General features: G+C 36.3%; 1 protein-coding gene across 8 annotated transcripts in view; it reads left to right on the top strand.

Annotated features, from left to right (window-relative positions):
• The window catches only part of DROSHA (drosha ribonuclease III), a 171,025-nt gene that overhangs the window by 4,072 nt on the left and 149,195 nt on the right, over positions 1-17,758 (top strand). For 7 of the 8 annotated variants that reach the window (XM_077116892.1, XM_077116891.1, XM_077116893.1 and 4 more), the window contains 6 exons: positions 213-1,046; positions 5,550-5,642; positions 10,712-10,819; positions 11,052-11,283; positions 14,163-14,304; positions 15,789-15,943. In XM_077116892.1, the coding sequence (XP_076973007.1) occupies positions 213-1,046; positions 5,550-5,642; positions 10,712-10,819; positions 11,052-11,283; positions 14,163-14,304; positions 15,789-15,943 (1,564 nt within the window). The remainder of the gene's footprint in view (positions 1-212; positions 1,047-5,549; positions 5,643-10,711; positions 10,820-11,051; positions 11,284-14,162; positions 14,305-15,788; positions 15,944-17,758) is intronic. The other variant, XM_077116895.1, reaches the window with a different exon arrangement.

The following is a 17,758-nucleotide window of genomic DNA, read 5'->3' as shown; positions in this document are numbered from 1 at the left end:
AAGGGGATGTTGGATTCGTGGCTTTGAAGGTAGAGCAGCTTCAGTTTGTTGACTGTGCGGAATTTCATGTATTATGGAGAACCCAGTATTAGATAGGTGACCTGACTAAGGTGTCTGTCATCCGGTCATCAGCATGGTCCAGCATTTGTGAAAACCTGTATATAGTGAGTTTTTCTTTTAACTTTTCCCTTTTTCCCTTTCCTCCAACAAAGTCATAGAATGCCGTTCCATCCAGGACGAGGGTGCCCTCGAGGGAGAGGAGGACATGGAGCCAGACCCTCAGCACCAGCCTTCAGGCCCCAAAATCTGAGGCTGCTTCACCCTCAGCAGCCTCCTGTGCAATATCAATATGAACCTCCAAGTGCCCCTTCCACCACTTTCTCAAACACCCCAGCCCCCAATTTTCTGCCCCCACGACCAGACTTTGTACCCTTCCCTCCACCTATTCCTCCATCAGCACAAGGCCCTCTTCCTCCCTGCCCTGTCAGGCCCCCTTACCCCAACCACCAGATGAGGCACCCTTTTCCAGTGCCTCCCTGTTTCCCTCCCATGCCCCCTCCAATGCCCTGTCCTAATAATCCCCCAGTTCCTGGAACACCTCCTGGACAAGGCACTTTTCCCTTTATGATGCCCCCACCTTCCATGCCTCACCCCCCACCACCTCCAGTTATGCCACAGCAGGTTAATTATCAGTACCCTCCGGGATACTCACACCAGAATTTCCCTCCTCCCAATTTTAATAGTTTCCAGAACAACCCCAGTTCTTTCCCACCCAGTGTTAATAACAGCAGCAGTCCTCATTTTAGACATCTCCCTCCCTACCCACTACCAAAGGCTCCTAGTGAAAGGAGGTCCCCGGAAAGGCTCAAGCACTATGATGACCACAGGCACAGGGATCACAGTCATGGGCGAGGTGAGAGGCCACGGTCCCTGGATCGGCGGGAGAGAGGCCGAAGTCCTGAGAGGAGAAGACCAGAGAGCCGCTACAGATCCGAGTATGAGCGCGGGAGAACACTATCTCGCCACCGGAGCTATGAGCGGAGCAGGTAAACCAGATTGTGGAATTCTTGAATGGACTTCAGAGGCAACGCAGTCAATTTCCATTTAGGTACAAACCAGAAAGGTCCAGCGGTGCATTTTGTTTTATAAAAGCACCTTTCATACTCTATTTTAAAGAGGAAGAGACAACTGGCAAGTAAATCAATTAAAGCTGCTTTTGATAAGTGTTCACAAATTTCTATGTAGAATCATACCAATGAATGTAAAATTATACTCTGTAAATTACAGTTGACATTCTTATTGATCATATGAAATGAAAAGCGCATAGTATCTTTTGAGTTATCAGAGATTTAATGATTTCATTATAGTATCATGCCAGGTTACAGCATTTGATTTCTTTTGGAATTAGTGATCTGCATTTGTTCGCAGTCAGGAATCAAACTACTAATTAACAAGCAGAGCTTGCTTTCTCACTTTTAGGATAAATGAAAGTTGATTGTACATGTTGGCTTCTTGTTCTGTTTCTTTGTAAAAATGAAATTAAGATTAGTTATACATTATCAAAGTTACCATTTTCAGGATAACTTTTGATCTGCTCTTGATGCATCTGAAACTATTGAAGAAAGTTGTGTTTTTTAGACTGTTCCATTCCAGATTACATTTATTTTTTCAGAAGACCATGTATCTATAAGAGAAATGTGGTTTCAAGCAGGTGTTCTTAAACTGAATTCATAGAAGGGCTTCTAGGAATGCTTGGAAATTATATGCAGAATTTTATGTGCATGTGTATGTTTTTCTCTAAGAAAATCAGTAGTTTATAGCAAATTTTCAGAGAGGGAGTGAGTCATTATCCCAAGGGCTAAGAACCATTGATTGGTTGAAGGGGGAAGGACACAGCTAACAATTGTACCAATATTTATTTGTGCCTTCCCAAACTCTTCATGTCAGTGAATATTTGAAGTCTCATGGTCATCAATCTAGTAGTGGTGCTTCTCTTTCTTTCCCCTGTGGTATGTTTACCTGCATTGTCCTGTGAATCTTTTATGTTGAAAGTGTTTTAAGATCCCCAAGCAAAAGCATTACGTGGGTCTGTAGAGAGCTGGTCTTGGCCTCTGGTTTTGCACCACAGTTTATGACAGGAAATAGTTCACATCTTGCTTTTCACATTTTCTTCTTGGCTCTGTTGGTTTGATTGAACCAACATCAAACCAACATTTTGATGACTGAACATTTTACCAGTAAATGGTAGTGGTCATTTTCCAACCTGAAGGAAGTACATAGTGATCTGAAAATTCAAAAGAAGGATGCGTGTTGCCTTTCCCTGGTGCTCCAGTGAAGGTACAGAGAATGTGTTTCCCATATAGTTGTCTGATTTCTGGTGGCCAAAGCTGACTGAGAGTAGGAAAGCTTTCTTAACTCTTTCAGAATGAACTACTGTTTCAGGTCATTTTCCTCTTAATTATTCTCTGATGAACTAGTTGGCAGAAGGCTGTGATAATTTATTTTACAATTTTATGGTGATATTCTAAACTGGAATTTGTTGATACCTTTCTTCAGACTTTAAAATGACTACTAATAAGATTGTCTTTCAGAATACATTTTGTAGCAAACTCAACATTGTAGATGGTGTTTCCATTTTGGGGTGCTAATGTTAAAGGAATTGTTAGGGCTCATCTGTCCAGGCTTAAACTTGGAGTTGTATGTTTGAAGGAATTCAGAAGTCCTTTAAACTGAGAATCTCAATCAGTGAGTGAAATGAAGTGCCAAAAAAAGGATCTCCATTGTCCTTAACCGTACTTCTTTATTATGAAAAGTACTACTTTAATAATTAGCTTGTCTTTTTAAAGTGGTCTTTATATTTATATATTGGAATTGTTTTATAATGTTATAATTGGAGCCTTTCCCTGGAGCTGCCTTAGTGCAAGAGCCACATTATAATTGGCTTCCTTTGGGCTCTTAGGTGGAATGTCAGAGTCATCTATCTTACATGGAATGAATGCTACTATGAAACAAACATGGGACATGTGAAGTTCTAATAAAACTTATAAAAGTATATTGGAAAAAACTCCACAAATTATTAAGTTTATGCAAATTATATACCCTGTCTTCTCTGACTACTTCTCTCCTTGCTTCTTCAGTGAAGTGTATCTGTCATTTTACAGATTCCATCTTCTTTTTTCTCCTGACCCAAAATGTGGTTGAATAATAATTACAAGATTGTTAAAGGGTGAATTATTTTTGAAAAAGGTTTGTGAGTGAGTGGACATATGTGCCACTCAAAAAGGTTTGGTATCGTGAAGGATCAAAGTCACTCTAGGGAGTGGGAAAAGAAACCGTTGCAAATGCATCCCACCCCACAAGCTCATTTGTAGTGTTGTAAGGGAGAGTACATTGGGCTTTACGTAGCCCAGTAATGGTATCACTCAGTATAACCCTATCATCACCTGTAAAAACCAACCCTACCCGCCCCCCCCAACTCTTCCCCTTAAACCTTAAGTGGGTTTTACCCAACCTTTTTCTAAGCAGCAGCACATCAAGGAATATATTCCATAGTTATACTTGCGCATATCTGAAGCACATATTTATGTAAAATAGTTGAATATATATATATATATATATATATATATGTATTTGCATGTTTATGAAAGAATATTTCAAAAGGATACATTTGAAATGGAAGAGGGGCTGAGTGACTGGGTAATGGTGAAACGAGACTTTTTTTTTTGACATGGTCTACTTTTTGTGCATGTGTACCACACTAAAATTATTGTGATCCTTATGAAGATGATTATTGTGGTTAAATATGAAAATAGATATAAGGTGCCTAGCACAGTTAGAACAACAGAAAGCTTGGGCCATTGAAGTGAGCACACAGGGTAAGACATCTGGCTCTACACTCTGGGCCATGTGACCTTGGTCAAGATGAAGTTAACCTTCATAAACCTCAGTTTCCTTACCTATAGTAATAATATCTACCAATTTCAGTTTTCCAGACCGGTATAACAAGTAGCAATAATTGCTGCACACAATTCTCTTTTGACTGTAGAACATGCAGTCTTTGGCAGACTAGCATTATGTTACCTAAGGAATATCTTAATGCTTGCAAAGAGCTCTAAAGAGTCTTTGGAATAGTAACCCGTACATTGTTTTTCATGTTTTCAATGTTCACCTTAGAGTGATTTATATCCAAATTTGTCTTTTCAATTCATACCTACTCAGAGGTAGCAATCACCATCAGAAGTGCATTCTTTAATGGAAATTTCTGTTGGTTACATGTAAAAACATACAAATTAGAAAATTCTCTAATCAGAGCTTTTACTTGGAAATGTAGGCAATTATTCTTTTAAGCAGCTATGCCATTACAAATTATAACTCTGACATGTGATATCATTCACTAGTTTCTGTAATTGGGGTTTTCTGTCTAAAAGTAAACTGTAATTTTTTAGATGTATCAGATGAAGAATGTAAAATTGTGAGCTGTCATTAGCTTATTTTGGACTGCTGGGGTAGACCTGGAGCATATTATTCAAAAGAGTCTTTACTGGGGTTGTGGGGGTACAGAGGGGGCAGGAGAAATATCTTTTTTTTTTTGAGGGAAAAAGCAAGTTTTGTTTTAATATACTCATTTACTCATATCTGTTAGTTTTGTAAATTTTGATTTCAGTGTATTTTTTTTTTTCTATTTGGCTGTATGTTGGTGCATATTTGCACATTTAGACATTGTTGTGGTGTTCTTGCTGGACTCAGGCAAATGTAACATCTTTTTTTTCATTCTAAGAGTGAATGTTTACTTTCCTTAGGTTTTCAAATACACTGGGACTTTTATTTTTGTCCCAGATTTCCGTTGTACCTAGTAAATAGGCTTGGAAGTTACCATCATATCATTGTTATCATCATCAAATTCCATTTTTACATTTGGAAGATTTAAAAAATCCCTTATTTTCTTTTTACAGTGAGTAAACACAGTGTCTCCATTTAAAGGTTTAAAAAACAATTTTTTTTTGATGAAAATAGCATTTAAAGGTAAAGTGACTTACAGTCTCATGGTAGGTTAGTAGTAGCTAGAACTACAATTCAGGCCTATAACCTATAATAGTTCAGTGCTTTTTTCATTATTGAATCTTGTCCTAATCCTTACTGTAAAAGCTTTAGAATTTGCATTTATTTGGTGGGTGAAATTGAGAATTTTCTAGAAATCAATAGGCAGTAGAATTTTTTAAGTTTCCCCTGTATGTTAAATAACCATGGATTATCTGGTTGAAAGGTCTTGTGAGAAGTTTATGATAAATTCCCTTTATTCTTAACGTGAACTGTGACTTCTTTCTTTAAGAAACCAGTTAACAGAAATGGTCCAAGTACGTTAATTTGTGTAAAGCAAAAGGCTTTTTTATCCTCCAATAAGTTAAGGTTGAATAAAGTGTCCCGTAGTGGATAGTGGCTGAAAATATTCTTAGGTGAGGCCCGTTTATTTAGAAGATTAATTCTTTGAAAAGAGATGGTATTTTTGAGTCTTTCTGTTGAAAACAACTCTGTGTATTAATTCCTTTAAGAGAGCGGGAACGGGAGAGACACAGGCACCGGGACAACCGAAGATCACCATCTCTGGAAAGGTCCTACAAAAAAGAGTATAAGAGATCTGGAAGGTAAGCAAGTGATAGGCTATCCAGGTTCTGTTGGATTGTCTCTTTGAGTTCAGATTTTGTGCTTGTTCAGAATCTCAGCCAAGTCTTGATAAAAGCCTAAAAGTCTGTCCAAATGACCTGTGAAAAGCTAAAGCAGCCAGAACTTAAAGACTTCTACCTGTGAGATATATTGATCACACTATGAGGGAAATTCCAAAAATTAGAAATTATCTGGGCTACTTTTCCTGACTACAATGCCATATCTATAATAATAATTCAAATTATTAAAAATAAAAAACCTTGGAAATTCCTAATCATTCTCTTAAACTTACTTGCTTCAGAAAAAAGAACCAAACCACAGTTGTATTTTCTTTAGAAAAATGATAATGAATTTGCTATAAACCAAAACTTACAGGGTATAACCAATTCTATATAGAAATAAAATTTATGATCCTCTGTAATGGCAATTGACAGCAGCAATCTGAAGTCTAACTAACTTTGAATCAATTGTTAGCTCTCCCAGCTTTGTTATTGGGCAAAGTTACCTAATGTTTCTAACCTTCAGTGGCTTTATTTGTAAAATAAGGTCACCTATGCTTACTTTATACAGTGGTAAGGTTCATTACAATAATACATGTAAAAGACATCAGGAAGTGGCAAACAAGTGTTAACTATATATATAATTATTACCTGAATATTTGGATCTAGACGTTGTTAGAGTAGAACAGAAAAAAGCAGAAAAATGGATTTGAAGATAAAAGAAATGAAATAGAAAAAAACTACAGTAATATAACAATATCTGGAAATAAATGCAAGATTTGGTTTTTTGGAATGTCAATGCAATTTAAAAACTGGCAAATCTAACCAAGAAAAGCAAAGCATACATTCTATTAGGTGTGAGAAAGAGTATGTCATTACAGGAATGAAAGAGATTTAAAAATTATTAAATATTTGTATGTGTAAAGATATTTAATTTTTAAAACTTGTATGAGATGGGTCAGTTTTCATAGGGGAAAAATACAAACTTCACCTAAGAAGCGTGAAAGTTTAATAGGCCAGTAATCATGGAAAAATTTGAGAAAGTTGAGTTTGAACCTTTCCAAAAAAGTTTTAAACTTTTCTAGAACACTGAAGAAGATGGAAGGAAGGCTATTCCTGACAGCAGGAAAACTCAGATGACAAAACCTAACGAAGGGAAAAAAACAGCTACAAAACAGTTTCCCTTGTTGCTTCAGATATGGATTTAAAAATACTGATTAGAATGCTAGCAAGTTTTTTTCAGTAGTGTTTCAAAATAACTGATATTCTAAGATTGCATGGATAGAAAGGTTAGTTTTAGAAAACTGTAATTGTATAATTCTTAGTGTCAAGATCTATACAATTATCTCAGTATCTACCTGACTAGTATTTAATAAAATCCAGCATCCGTTTATGAGTAAAATTTTGGTAAACTAGACATACAAGCAGACTTCTTTTTCATGATGGAGAGCACTATTTTATGATGAAATTATCTCAAATAGCCAAATTTAGTGTTGAGACTTTAGGGTTTTTCACATATAAGTTAACCTTATGACATTAGTGAGTGAATTTAAAACATGGCACATTCTTGTGCGTCCCAGGTATTGTACTGGTGTGGGTGATACAGTGGCTATGAGAATGATCACTTTGAGGGAAAAAGACAGTTAAGTACTATGATAATTGTTTTGATAGGGGAGTTGCATGTTGCTCTGGAAATATGTACAGTTTAGGGTTGCTACCTGAAATAGAGTAGGAATGCATTAGAGAAAGGAGATGTGGAGGGATAGAGAAAAGCTTGTATGAAGGTTGCTGTGTGGAGAAATGCTTTGAGGGTCAAGCCTGGTGGTTGGGAAATGAGGTAGGAGCTTTTCTAGTCAGCCATGTGAGATGATTTATTTATAGTCTTGACCAGAGCAGTGACAGTGGTAGTGGGGAAGGGTAGGCATTTGAGAGAGATTTTTGAGATAGAGTCAGTGCCACTTGGTAACTGATATTGATAACTGAGATCTGGTGTTCCTGTTGAGGCTAGAGAACACCAAGAAAGAGGAAAGAGTATGAGTTAAATTTGGGGCTTGTTGTGTCTGAGAATCTATGAAACATTCACATGGACTTGCATGGTAGTTAATTGGTTATACAGGTGCAAAGTTCAGAAAAGAGATTTGAACTGGAAATACTAAACCCCATGGATTAGATGAGATTTAACTAGGAATAGTGTTCACAGAGAAGTCCTGAGGAGGAGAGAAGATCGGAAAGGCCAAGAGATTGTGTTGTTAATGAACATCATTTAGGACCCATTTGAGGTGGATCAATCTTTAAGTTAGAATATTGAAAATCTTCTCTGGTGCCTGGTAACTTGTGGAGAAGGCTAAGGCTTCAATGTGAGTTTTATTCAATGTAGTAGATGAGAAAGAAACCCCCCAAAACTAGAGATGTAAATATTGTAAGGGAGGAAAAGTTAGAATAGTATGTGATCTAGCATATTGTTAAGAAGAAATAATTTGGAATTTTGTTTTTGAATTTTGGAGTGCCTGAGATACCTGTCTTAAAAAATCTTTTTTTTTGATCCTGTGTTGAAATGCCCTTGTCAAAATGTTAAAAAAAAAATTTAAAATTTAATGCTAATTGATATTCACAAAAATATCAATTATTGTGAATAATAATTTCACAATAAATATATTTGTGAATAATAATTTCACAAATTATTATAATTTGTGAATAATAATTTCACAAATTATTATAATTTGTGAATAATAATTTCACAAAATTATTGTAATTTGTTATTTCCTAACAAACTGTTACAACTCTGACTATCCATTATCCAAGACACCTGTCCAGAGGGGATGGGGTGAGGATGAGGATGTTTTTACCTAGTGTTTTTTGACAATAATAAACAAACATTTGGTGGAATTTTTAGAACGTGTCAAAGTTAAACATATTGGTGTTTAACTACCATTTACTAGCTTTGTGATACTGGGCAAATAGCAATCTCTAAGACTATTTCCTCTTCTTTTGGGGATGTTAATAGTTGCCTTATAGGGTTCTTAGAAGGATTAAATGTGAGAATGTCGATAATGTGCTTATCAGACTGTCAGGCTATGAGTTTCTGTTATTAGCTGATGGTATTGCCAGGAAAATTCCAGAAATCAGCTAAGAAAGATGAGATTTAACTCACTAAAATGGACAATTACAAAGAAATACCAAATTAACAGGCTTTCTGAAAACTGATTAGAAGATGAATGGGAAAAAATAGATTCATTACAGAAAAATTAAAATGTCTTTAATGTACATAGCTAAAATGTATAAGACTAATGGAACAAAAACTATAAAACCTAGCTGAAAGATAAAATGATGTAAATGAATGGAGATCATGCCATATTTCCAAAGTGGAAAAAACGGTGTTGTAAAAATATTAATTTTCTTCAAAATGATCTCTAAATTTAATTTAGCCTCAGTCGAAGTGCTAGTTTTAGAACTTAAAAATGACTCTTAAATTCTTCTTTGGAATACAAATAATCCAGAGAAACAATAATGCAGGATACTTATGTTAGTAGTATGGAAATATTCCATGTGGACATAAATAGATCATTGAAACAAAAATCAAGAAGCATTTAGGTATATATACAAATTTACAATCTGTCAAAGAAAAAAAATTTTTTTAATTGATGAAGAAACTGGTGTTGGGACTACTGGTGAACCATATGGGGACAAACCTGACATTAGATTTCTGTTTTACACCTTGAAGATGGAATAAAATAATTTTAATGTTAAAAGTAGCTGAAAACATATAAAATAATTACAAAACCTAGGCATAGGAAAGGATTTCCAAGCATGATGCTAGGGCAGGAAGCATAAAAAAAAAGTCTAGATTTGACTTTATAAATGTATGTAATAATAAACAAATAGAATTAAAAGGAAAACAAAAAACTGAAAAAGTTGCAATGTATATGACAGAAGAAAGTCTTGTAAAAGATCTTAAAACCTCTTTGAATAAATAAGAGAAGAATATCATCTAATTAAAAAAATGTATTGGCATAGCATATGATCGGGATGTTCTTGAAAGAAGTGAACATGAACTGTCTTTATTTCAGTAGTGATAAAAATTCCAAATTTTAAATGAAATGCATTTATGAATTAGAGTGGCAAAGATTAAAAACAGCCATATTGACATGATGTGTGGAAATGGTTTTAATGGTAGTCTGAATTGGTACTGTTTGGAGAGAAACCTTAAAGAAAGGTAAACACCATTTGCAAAATAATCTGTCAAGTGTGCGAAGATTCACATACATATATACCTAAGTGTGTTCATGGTAATATTGCATATGACAGCCTCCCCCCCCCAAAAATACAGCCATTTTTGGCCATTTTGATAGTGACTCATTAGATTTGTTAAAGAACAAATATATATATATATCCATATGAAAAAATAATATACACCTATTAAAAATATTTTAGATAGAGATGTATTTGAAATAGAAAGACATTTCTGACTTATTACTAAATAAAAAGGACAGGCTGGAAAAGAACCCTGTAGTGTTCCTTTTTTGTTTAAAATGTGTAAGTTTATATATGCTCATCTTTGTGTGTTTTACTACATTTGTGAAATACAGTGGTTATTTCCGACTGGTTTTATGAATGACTTTGTTTTATTTTTGTTTATCCTTTATCATTTTTCCATGGTAGATATGTATATATTTTACTTAGAAGTAACTTGTTTTTTCTGGTAGCAATACTTATGACCTACATTGTAATATTTAGAGTTTAGATAAATAAGAACTCAGAATATATAATCTTTCTAATCACCTCCCCCAACCCCAATGCATACATATACTTACACTTTCTCTGTTCCTAAAATTAGAAGCCCAAGATAGCTAATAAATGGTTGAAGGTGATATAACTGGCTCACCCTTGGATTAAAGTCCTAAGACTAAATTTATGACCTAGTGAGACCGTTTTTGAAGCCCTTTTATTTCCTGGCAAAGTATGATGTAGGATTAAAAAACTAGTGTTCTCATTGCTGAAGTTGTCTATGTGTGGAGATTTCCAAATATTTCCCAAATATCTTTGTCTTCTAGGAGTTACGGTTCCCCGGTTGTTCCCGAATCTGGATGCACACCAGAATTACCTGGGGAGATTACTAAAAATACAGATTCTTGGGCCCCACCCCTGGAGATTATGAATCAGTAAGTAGATCTGGGGTAGGGCCTGGGAATTTGTATTTTCAAACAGGTAAACTTCAGGTGATTCTGATGCCAACAGACTGGTATTTGGGAATCACTGGTTTAACAAAAGTAAATATGATGATATGGCATATATTCATATTTTAGGTGAAAAATGAACTAAACAGAGGTGAAATAAAACAGTTTTTACTTTGGATGAACATTTGTAATAAGTCTCCTTTGCCTCCTTTTGAAGTCGCTCCCCAAGTAGGGAGAAAAAGAGAACTCGTTGGGAGGATGAAAAAGACCGATGGAGTGATAATCAGAGCTCTGGCAAAGAGAAGAACTTTACCTCAATCAAAGAAAAAGAGCCAGAGGAGACACTGACTGACAAAAATGAAGAAGAAGAGGAAGAACTGCTTAAGCCAGTGTGGATTCGATGTACCCATTCAGAAAACTACTACTCCAGCGACCCCATGGATCAGGTGGTAGGTCTGAAGTAGGAATGAAGCTATAGACCAGGGTTTCTCAACTTGGCGCTGTTGACATATTAGACTGGATCTTTCTTTGTGGTGAAGAGGGTGTCCTGTACAAATTTCTGGAGGTTTAGCAGCATCTCTGATCACTCTGTCTATGAACAATCGTAGTGCCACCCCCACATTCAGTTGGCCCCTGGGGGACAAAATCAGCTTGATTGAGAATCACTACTATAGACAAAAGCCATTTTTAAAAACCAAAGGAAAGAGATTAAAGTTTCTCTTTATTCTGTTTGTGGCATGTGTGTGTGTGTTCTCCAAAATGGAAAATGAGGAAGGATTTGAGTTTGTCACTTAGAAGTATATTCTTGACTGAAAGCTGTCCACTTGAAGCTTCCTATGAATATTGGCTAGTTTCATGGAAAGGGAGGTACTTTCACCCATTAGGACAGAGGACTCCAGGCACCTGCTGCTTTGAGCTGTGGCTTGTCAGGGAGGATTCTCCTGGCTACAATCAGCTCTGCAACCTCCTCCATATGCTTGCTTGTCTTATCCTTTTCTTTTCATCTCCAATTTATGTTGCTCACTTTCTTTTCTCTCTTTTCTTTTCCCCTCTCAGGGCTTATGCCTTCCGTTCCATTCAGAGGTATATTTGCCACAGGGTAGACACACAATAATGTTCAGTGAATAAGTGAGTGAATGAATGAATATCTGAAATTTAGGCTAAAAAAAGTTGGAAATGTTAGATTTATTTAGTGCATGGGATTTGAAAGGATAGAGTTCCATTGTTTGGAATTTTGTGAAAATAGACTCCATTGTACCCTTATGTGCAGGGAACTTGAAAGGAGACTTCTTTGTCTTTGGAAAAGAGTTTAAGAAATGTCTCATAGTGCTGTGATAATTAAGAATCTAATAGTACTTGATAAATTAGAGCAGGGTTTAAGTTATATGATTAATGAGATACAGGGAAGGGAAAGCTCACATACTGAGCATGTTTGGGATAGGCCAAAACTGTACTCCACATTTCTCATTTTATCTTATTCAATCCCAAAACAACTCTGGGAAGAAGATATTATATCAGTTAGTAATAACACCTGACTAATTGTGACTTAAATAAGCTGAGTTTTATTGTTCTTATAAAACAAAAAGTTTGCCAGTAGATGGTGTGGTGGTGCTGGTGTTTGTTCGGTGGCTCAGTGTTGGCATTGCTCTAGGTTGGTGTCTGATGTGTTCTTGAGTGTCTGTTCATGGTTGCAGAATTACTGCAGTTCCCACATGCATCATGTCTTCACACTCCTGTGGCCAGATGCAGGACACAGAGAACAGTGTTCCTTTCGCAACTCTCTTAGACCTCCTACAGAGCTCCCCTTCCATCCTTTCACCAGAATAGGCCCATGGATTTGTTTTCCATAACTGCTGTAACAAATTGCCACAGAGTTCACAGCTTAAACCAAACCAAATTTATTATCTCAAAGTTCTGTAGGTCAGAAGTCAAACTTGGATCTCCCTTGGGCTAAAGTCCAACTTGGGCTAAATCATGGAGTGGTAGGACTGTGTTCCTTCCTAGAGACTCTGGGGAGAATCCGTTTTCTTGCTCACTTCTGTTGTTGGCAGAATTTAGTTCCTTGGAGCTATAGGATGGAGGTTCTCTTTTCTTTGCTGGTTATCAGCTAAGAGCTATTCCCAGCTTCTAGAGGCCATCCACATTCCTTGACTCATGACCCCCTACCTCCATCTGAAAGCCAGCGGTGCCAGGTTAAGTCGTTTTCATGCTTTAAATCTCTCCTACCCATTCTTCCTTTACATCTCTGATTCTCATTGGGAAAGAATCTCTGCTTTTAAGGGCTCGTATAATTAGACTGAGTCTGCTCAGATTATGCTAGATAATCTTTGCATCTAAGGCCATATAAACTTAATCATATCTGCAAAGTGCCTTCTGTCAGTTAAGGTAACATAGTCACAGGTTCTGGGAATTAGGGCATGGACATCTTTGTGAGGCCATTATTCTGTCTACCACATTACAACTGGGGGCTTGACACATCTTCCCTGAGATCAGGAGCTCTTTGCCCAAAATTTGAACAGAATCTTGGTTTTATTAACAAAGAAGAAGAGGAGAATGGCTGCCTTAGATATTATTATTCTTCATCACAACAAACAAAGTTGAAGATACTATAGTTCAAAGAGTTTACACAGGCAGAGCTGATTTTTTTTTTTTCCTTTTCTCTCCTTACATCATTATAGGTGTCTTAAAATTTTTACATGGAAGGAAAGCTGATAAACTCAAAGGTCTATCCTTTGCCTGTTAGTTTTGGTACAGCGAGAGTGGTGAGAATGTCAGAGCTATTCCAGCCATCGCTAGCATAAGTAGTGAAATGGGACTGAAGAAGAGCAATTATCTCCTCTTCTTTTAGGTGGCAGATTTTATGATTTGTTTTAATTTTATTTTAACATCTTTTGAAAGGTCTGGCTCTTATACTTTGAATGTTACTAAGAGTTACAAAGAGTGTGGACATTCAAAGTAATTTTCAACCTGGAAAGAAGTTGAACAGAAAACTTCCTCTAGGAATGCATTATAGGATCCCTATGTTTGTGTTTGTGTGTGTGTGTGTAAGTGTAAAAGAGAAAGTCATATCGAAAGGGCATAGATGAAAGTTCTAGTGGTTCTCAGTGTTTCCAAAGTGAATTTACTTGAGGATTGTGTCAGCCATTATGACTGTGTTAAATCATTACCAGCATTATTGAGTATTTGTTTTTAAATTTTTATTAATTTGAGGGTTAGAAAAATGGCATCTTGCTATATTACCTTCTTTGATCACTTGTGAAGTCTTATGTGATTTTGAAATGATTGATTATTTATATAGTTCTTAATATTGAACCTTTATTTTTAAAAGGGAGATTCTACTGTAGTTGGAACAAGTAGGCTCCGGGACTTATATGACAAATTTGAGGAAGAGTTGGGGAGCAGGCAAGAAAAAGCCAAAGCAGCCAGACCTCCATGGGAACCTCCCAAGACGAAGCTTGATGAAGATTTAGGTGAGTCAAAGAGGCACTACTGTTTCAGACTGAGACCCTGTGCTGAAGGTGAGACTCTCAAATCTCAAGTCCCACTTGCTTCACTCTTATTTTATTTTCCTTAATTACTGTCAGCAAAGTACATTGTGATGAAACTTTATTCTTTTTGATCTTATTTTCCTTAATGGCAGCAGAATGCAAATGAGATTTTGTTTGCAATGCATTTAACAATTGTGTCCTTGTAGCGTTGTCCAGTTTTAGAAGGGACCTACCTCAGTCTGCCTCTCTCTGAAAGCAGGGGCCTGTTCCATGTGTCTCTGATGATGCAGGGTCTGCTCCTTGGCCCTGCCCATTGCCATTGCCAGATGTTTCTGGTTTGATGAGATGCCAACTACAGCACAGCTCTGAAGGTTTCTTTCCTCACGTAGACAAGTCCCATAGCTTTGTGTACGGTGGTCTGAATTTCCATGTTTGTGTTCTAAGGGTCCAAGTAGATGGTATTCTTTGAGGATAGAAACTGCCTATTACTATTTTGTGTCCTTAGCCTTAATAGAGTGCCATGCACAGACTAAACATTCATGCCTTTTCCTACATGTTCTCTCTGGCTCTCGTTTATCCACCATCAGTACACCCTTTCATGCTGGAGGCAGTATTAGAAGTGGGTAAGGGCACACTGACTAGGGACCCAGATGACTTAGGTTAAAATTCCTGTTCCACCATTTGACATGTGACCTTGAGCCTCAGTGTTCTCATCTGCAAAATAGGTGTGACAGTAGCATCTATCTCATGCATACACTTAATAATAATGGATTTTGTTATTCTGCTACTGCTACATTAATCTCTTGTTGGATATATGTAAGCTCTAGGTCTGTTCTAATGCATTCACTTTCCTGGACTAAAATTTTCTATGGCTGCTACCGAGAGAAAAATGTGAACTCTTCGGTCTGCCATTCAAAACCTTTCTTAGTGTAAGACTTTGAACCCCTTACCTCCCAGTATAGATATGTGAGATTCTTTGCTATAGAAGTAGCCATAACTATTCTGTGAGGCTCTTGTTCCTATGGTTTTGCTTACAGTGCTCCTACTACTTTCTACTCCTCTTACATCTTCCTCATCAGCCCTACTAGGTCATACCTGCCCTGTCCATGAGATTGTTGCTGTCCTTTCCAGATCATTGTGGACTAGCCCTTTCCTGAATTGCTCCTGGTTTTTTCATATGAAACCACAAACCACTACTGTATTTTCTGTTTTGTCTGGCATTGTTTAAGTCTTTTCTCTGTAAAAATCCTTTCCTTTGCTTCCCCAACTAGATTGTGACTTATTATTGTGGACTGTGAATTCTATTTCATGGTATTGCTTAGCAGAGTATACAGTAGGCACTCAAATGTTTCCTGGAAAAACAAGCAAGTGCTTTTACATTTAGAGGTTTAGGTCAACTGGAAGTTGACACATAGAACCCCTTGTGAATCAGCTTATATCTGTGTTTTTCTGCTAACCTCCATTAGAGAGTTCCAGTGAATCGGAATGTGAATCTGACGAGGACAGCACCTGCTCCAGCAGCTCAGACTCTGAAGTTTTTGATGTCATTGCAGAAATCAAACGCAAAAAGGCCCACCCTGACCGGCTCCATGAAGAACTTTGGTACAATGACCCGGGCCAGGTGCGCAGATTTTATGATGTTGCTTTGAAGGTTGTGAACTCACATATGACATTTATAGTTCCACGCTCACAAGATGCATGTTGGCTGGCATTGCAATGAAATTTAACTCTCAGGGTGGTTTGTTACTCTTCAGAGCTTATATCTTTTCAACTTCAAAGGTCGGCACCAAAGCATAAGCACCAGAGCAGCTGTTCCTTGAATCATATTTGATAATGTTTGTAAATTCTGTTTTGGGGAGCAAAACAGTCATTAAAGTTGCAGTAAGCAGAGGGAGACAAATGCTAGGATGAAGGAGAGAGAACTTGTAGGGTTTTTAAAAAGCAATTCTCCTAGAAGGTATCTTGGTGCAAAATCATAAACAGTGTCTTATGTCCTGTAAGACTTGAAATTTCTTAGTTGAGAGCAGTCACAATATCTTGTTAAGTTCTCTTCCTAGTTAAAAGTATTTGAGCTATGGAAATAATAACGGAACATAATCACTTTTTTTTTTAAGTATTTTTTATTATGAAATGGTATCTGTAAAATATATCTTACAAATACAAAATATGAACAAGATAGTATCTTTAATCCATGTGAAGCTATTAAGCATCATAAAACACATACTCATAAAAAGATATTTTAAAATTTGTATTTTTTAATAAATCATTATCATTTTATATTAAATCGAATACTCTCTGGTTCTTGCTAAATGATGGCTATCTAAATTTTTTTTCCCAAAAGATTTAATATAGTTAGACTGTCTGGCAGAAATGTACTTTCTGGTTCATTACATTCTCTTGGAATTGAACAGAAATGTTTGCAAAATTGTCAATGCATTTAAACTTATTTTTATATATTAATTATGTATATGAGCTTTTTAAACAGTTGTATTGAGATCTAATTAACGTCCATACAATTTACACATTTAAAGTACAGTTCATTGCTTTTTCTTAGTACATTCACAGGGTTGTACAATTGTCACTACAATCTAATCTTAGAATATTTTTGTTTTTTGGAGGAGAAATCCCTATACCCATTAACAATCATTCGCTACTCCCCACAGATGATCTTAATTGACTGTTGTTCTCTTCTCTATCAAGAAGCCCCTATCTTGGCTTCTGTGGTTTCTTATTCCTCTTTGTAATTTGTCAGCTCCTCCTATATAGTGTTGCTATTCTGTTAGTTGTGTTTGATTTTATGTCCTTTCTACAGTTGAGCACAGACCTTGAAAAAAGTCAGGAATGTAGGATGTGTATCTGCTCCCTTGGAAACCAATGAACATTAAGTGAGTTACCCATATTTTTCATTGCATTTGTGGCTAGCATTAGGAGTGTGTTGTGAGTTTTGAAGAAATCCTATTACAACTCTCATTTGCCAGCTGTTACTTGGGGCATCGTAACATGATATTTTTTAAGTAGTAATATTATTTATTTGCTATGTCACCTGAAGCTTTAGATTTCCTAAATGGATACAGAAAGTTGTAGTTTTTCACTTTAATATTTATTTAAAAAGTCTCATTAGATATTATCTTTAAATTTTAATTGAACACAATGAGTTATAAATCCCAAGAACTTTAAAGAAATCACATATTTTCTTTATTTTAAAAAACTAGTACAAAGCACTCTCAATTCTTTAAATCTAAGCTTTGGTCTCCTTTTTTGATTCAGTATTACCATTTATATTTGATTAACTTGTGAAACTGCCTTTTCAGGTCCAAACTTGAGATTTTAACCTCAGTTCTGCTTGTTTGGTGTTCTCTCTCACTCTCTTCCACATAAATGACCCATTCCATTTAGGTGGTCTCATGTTCCTGGAGCATAACACAGGTACTTTCTT

This window comes from Tamandua tetradactyla, chromosome 9 (genome assembly GCF_023851605.1).
Source record: "Tamandua tetradactyla isolate mTamTet1 chromosome 9, mTamTet1.pri, whole genome shotgun sequence".
NCBI lineage: Eukaryota > Metazoa > Chordata > Mammalia > Pilosa > Myrmecophagidae > Tamandua > Tamandua tetradactyla.
This window is presented reverse-complemented; position numbering and strand designations above follow the sequence as displayed.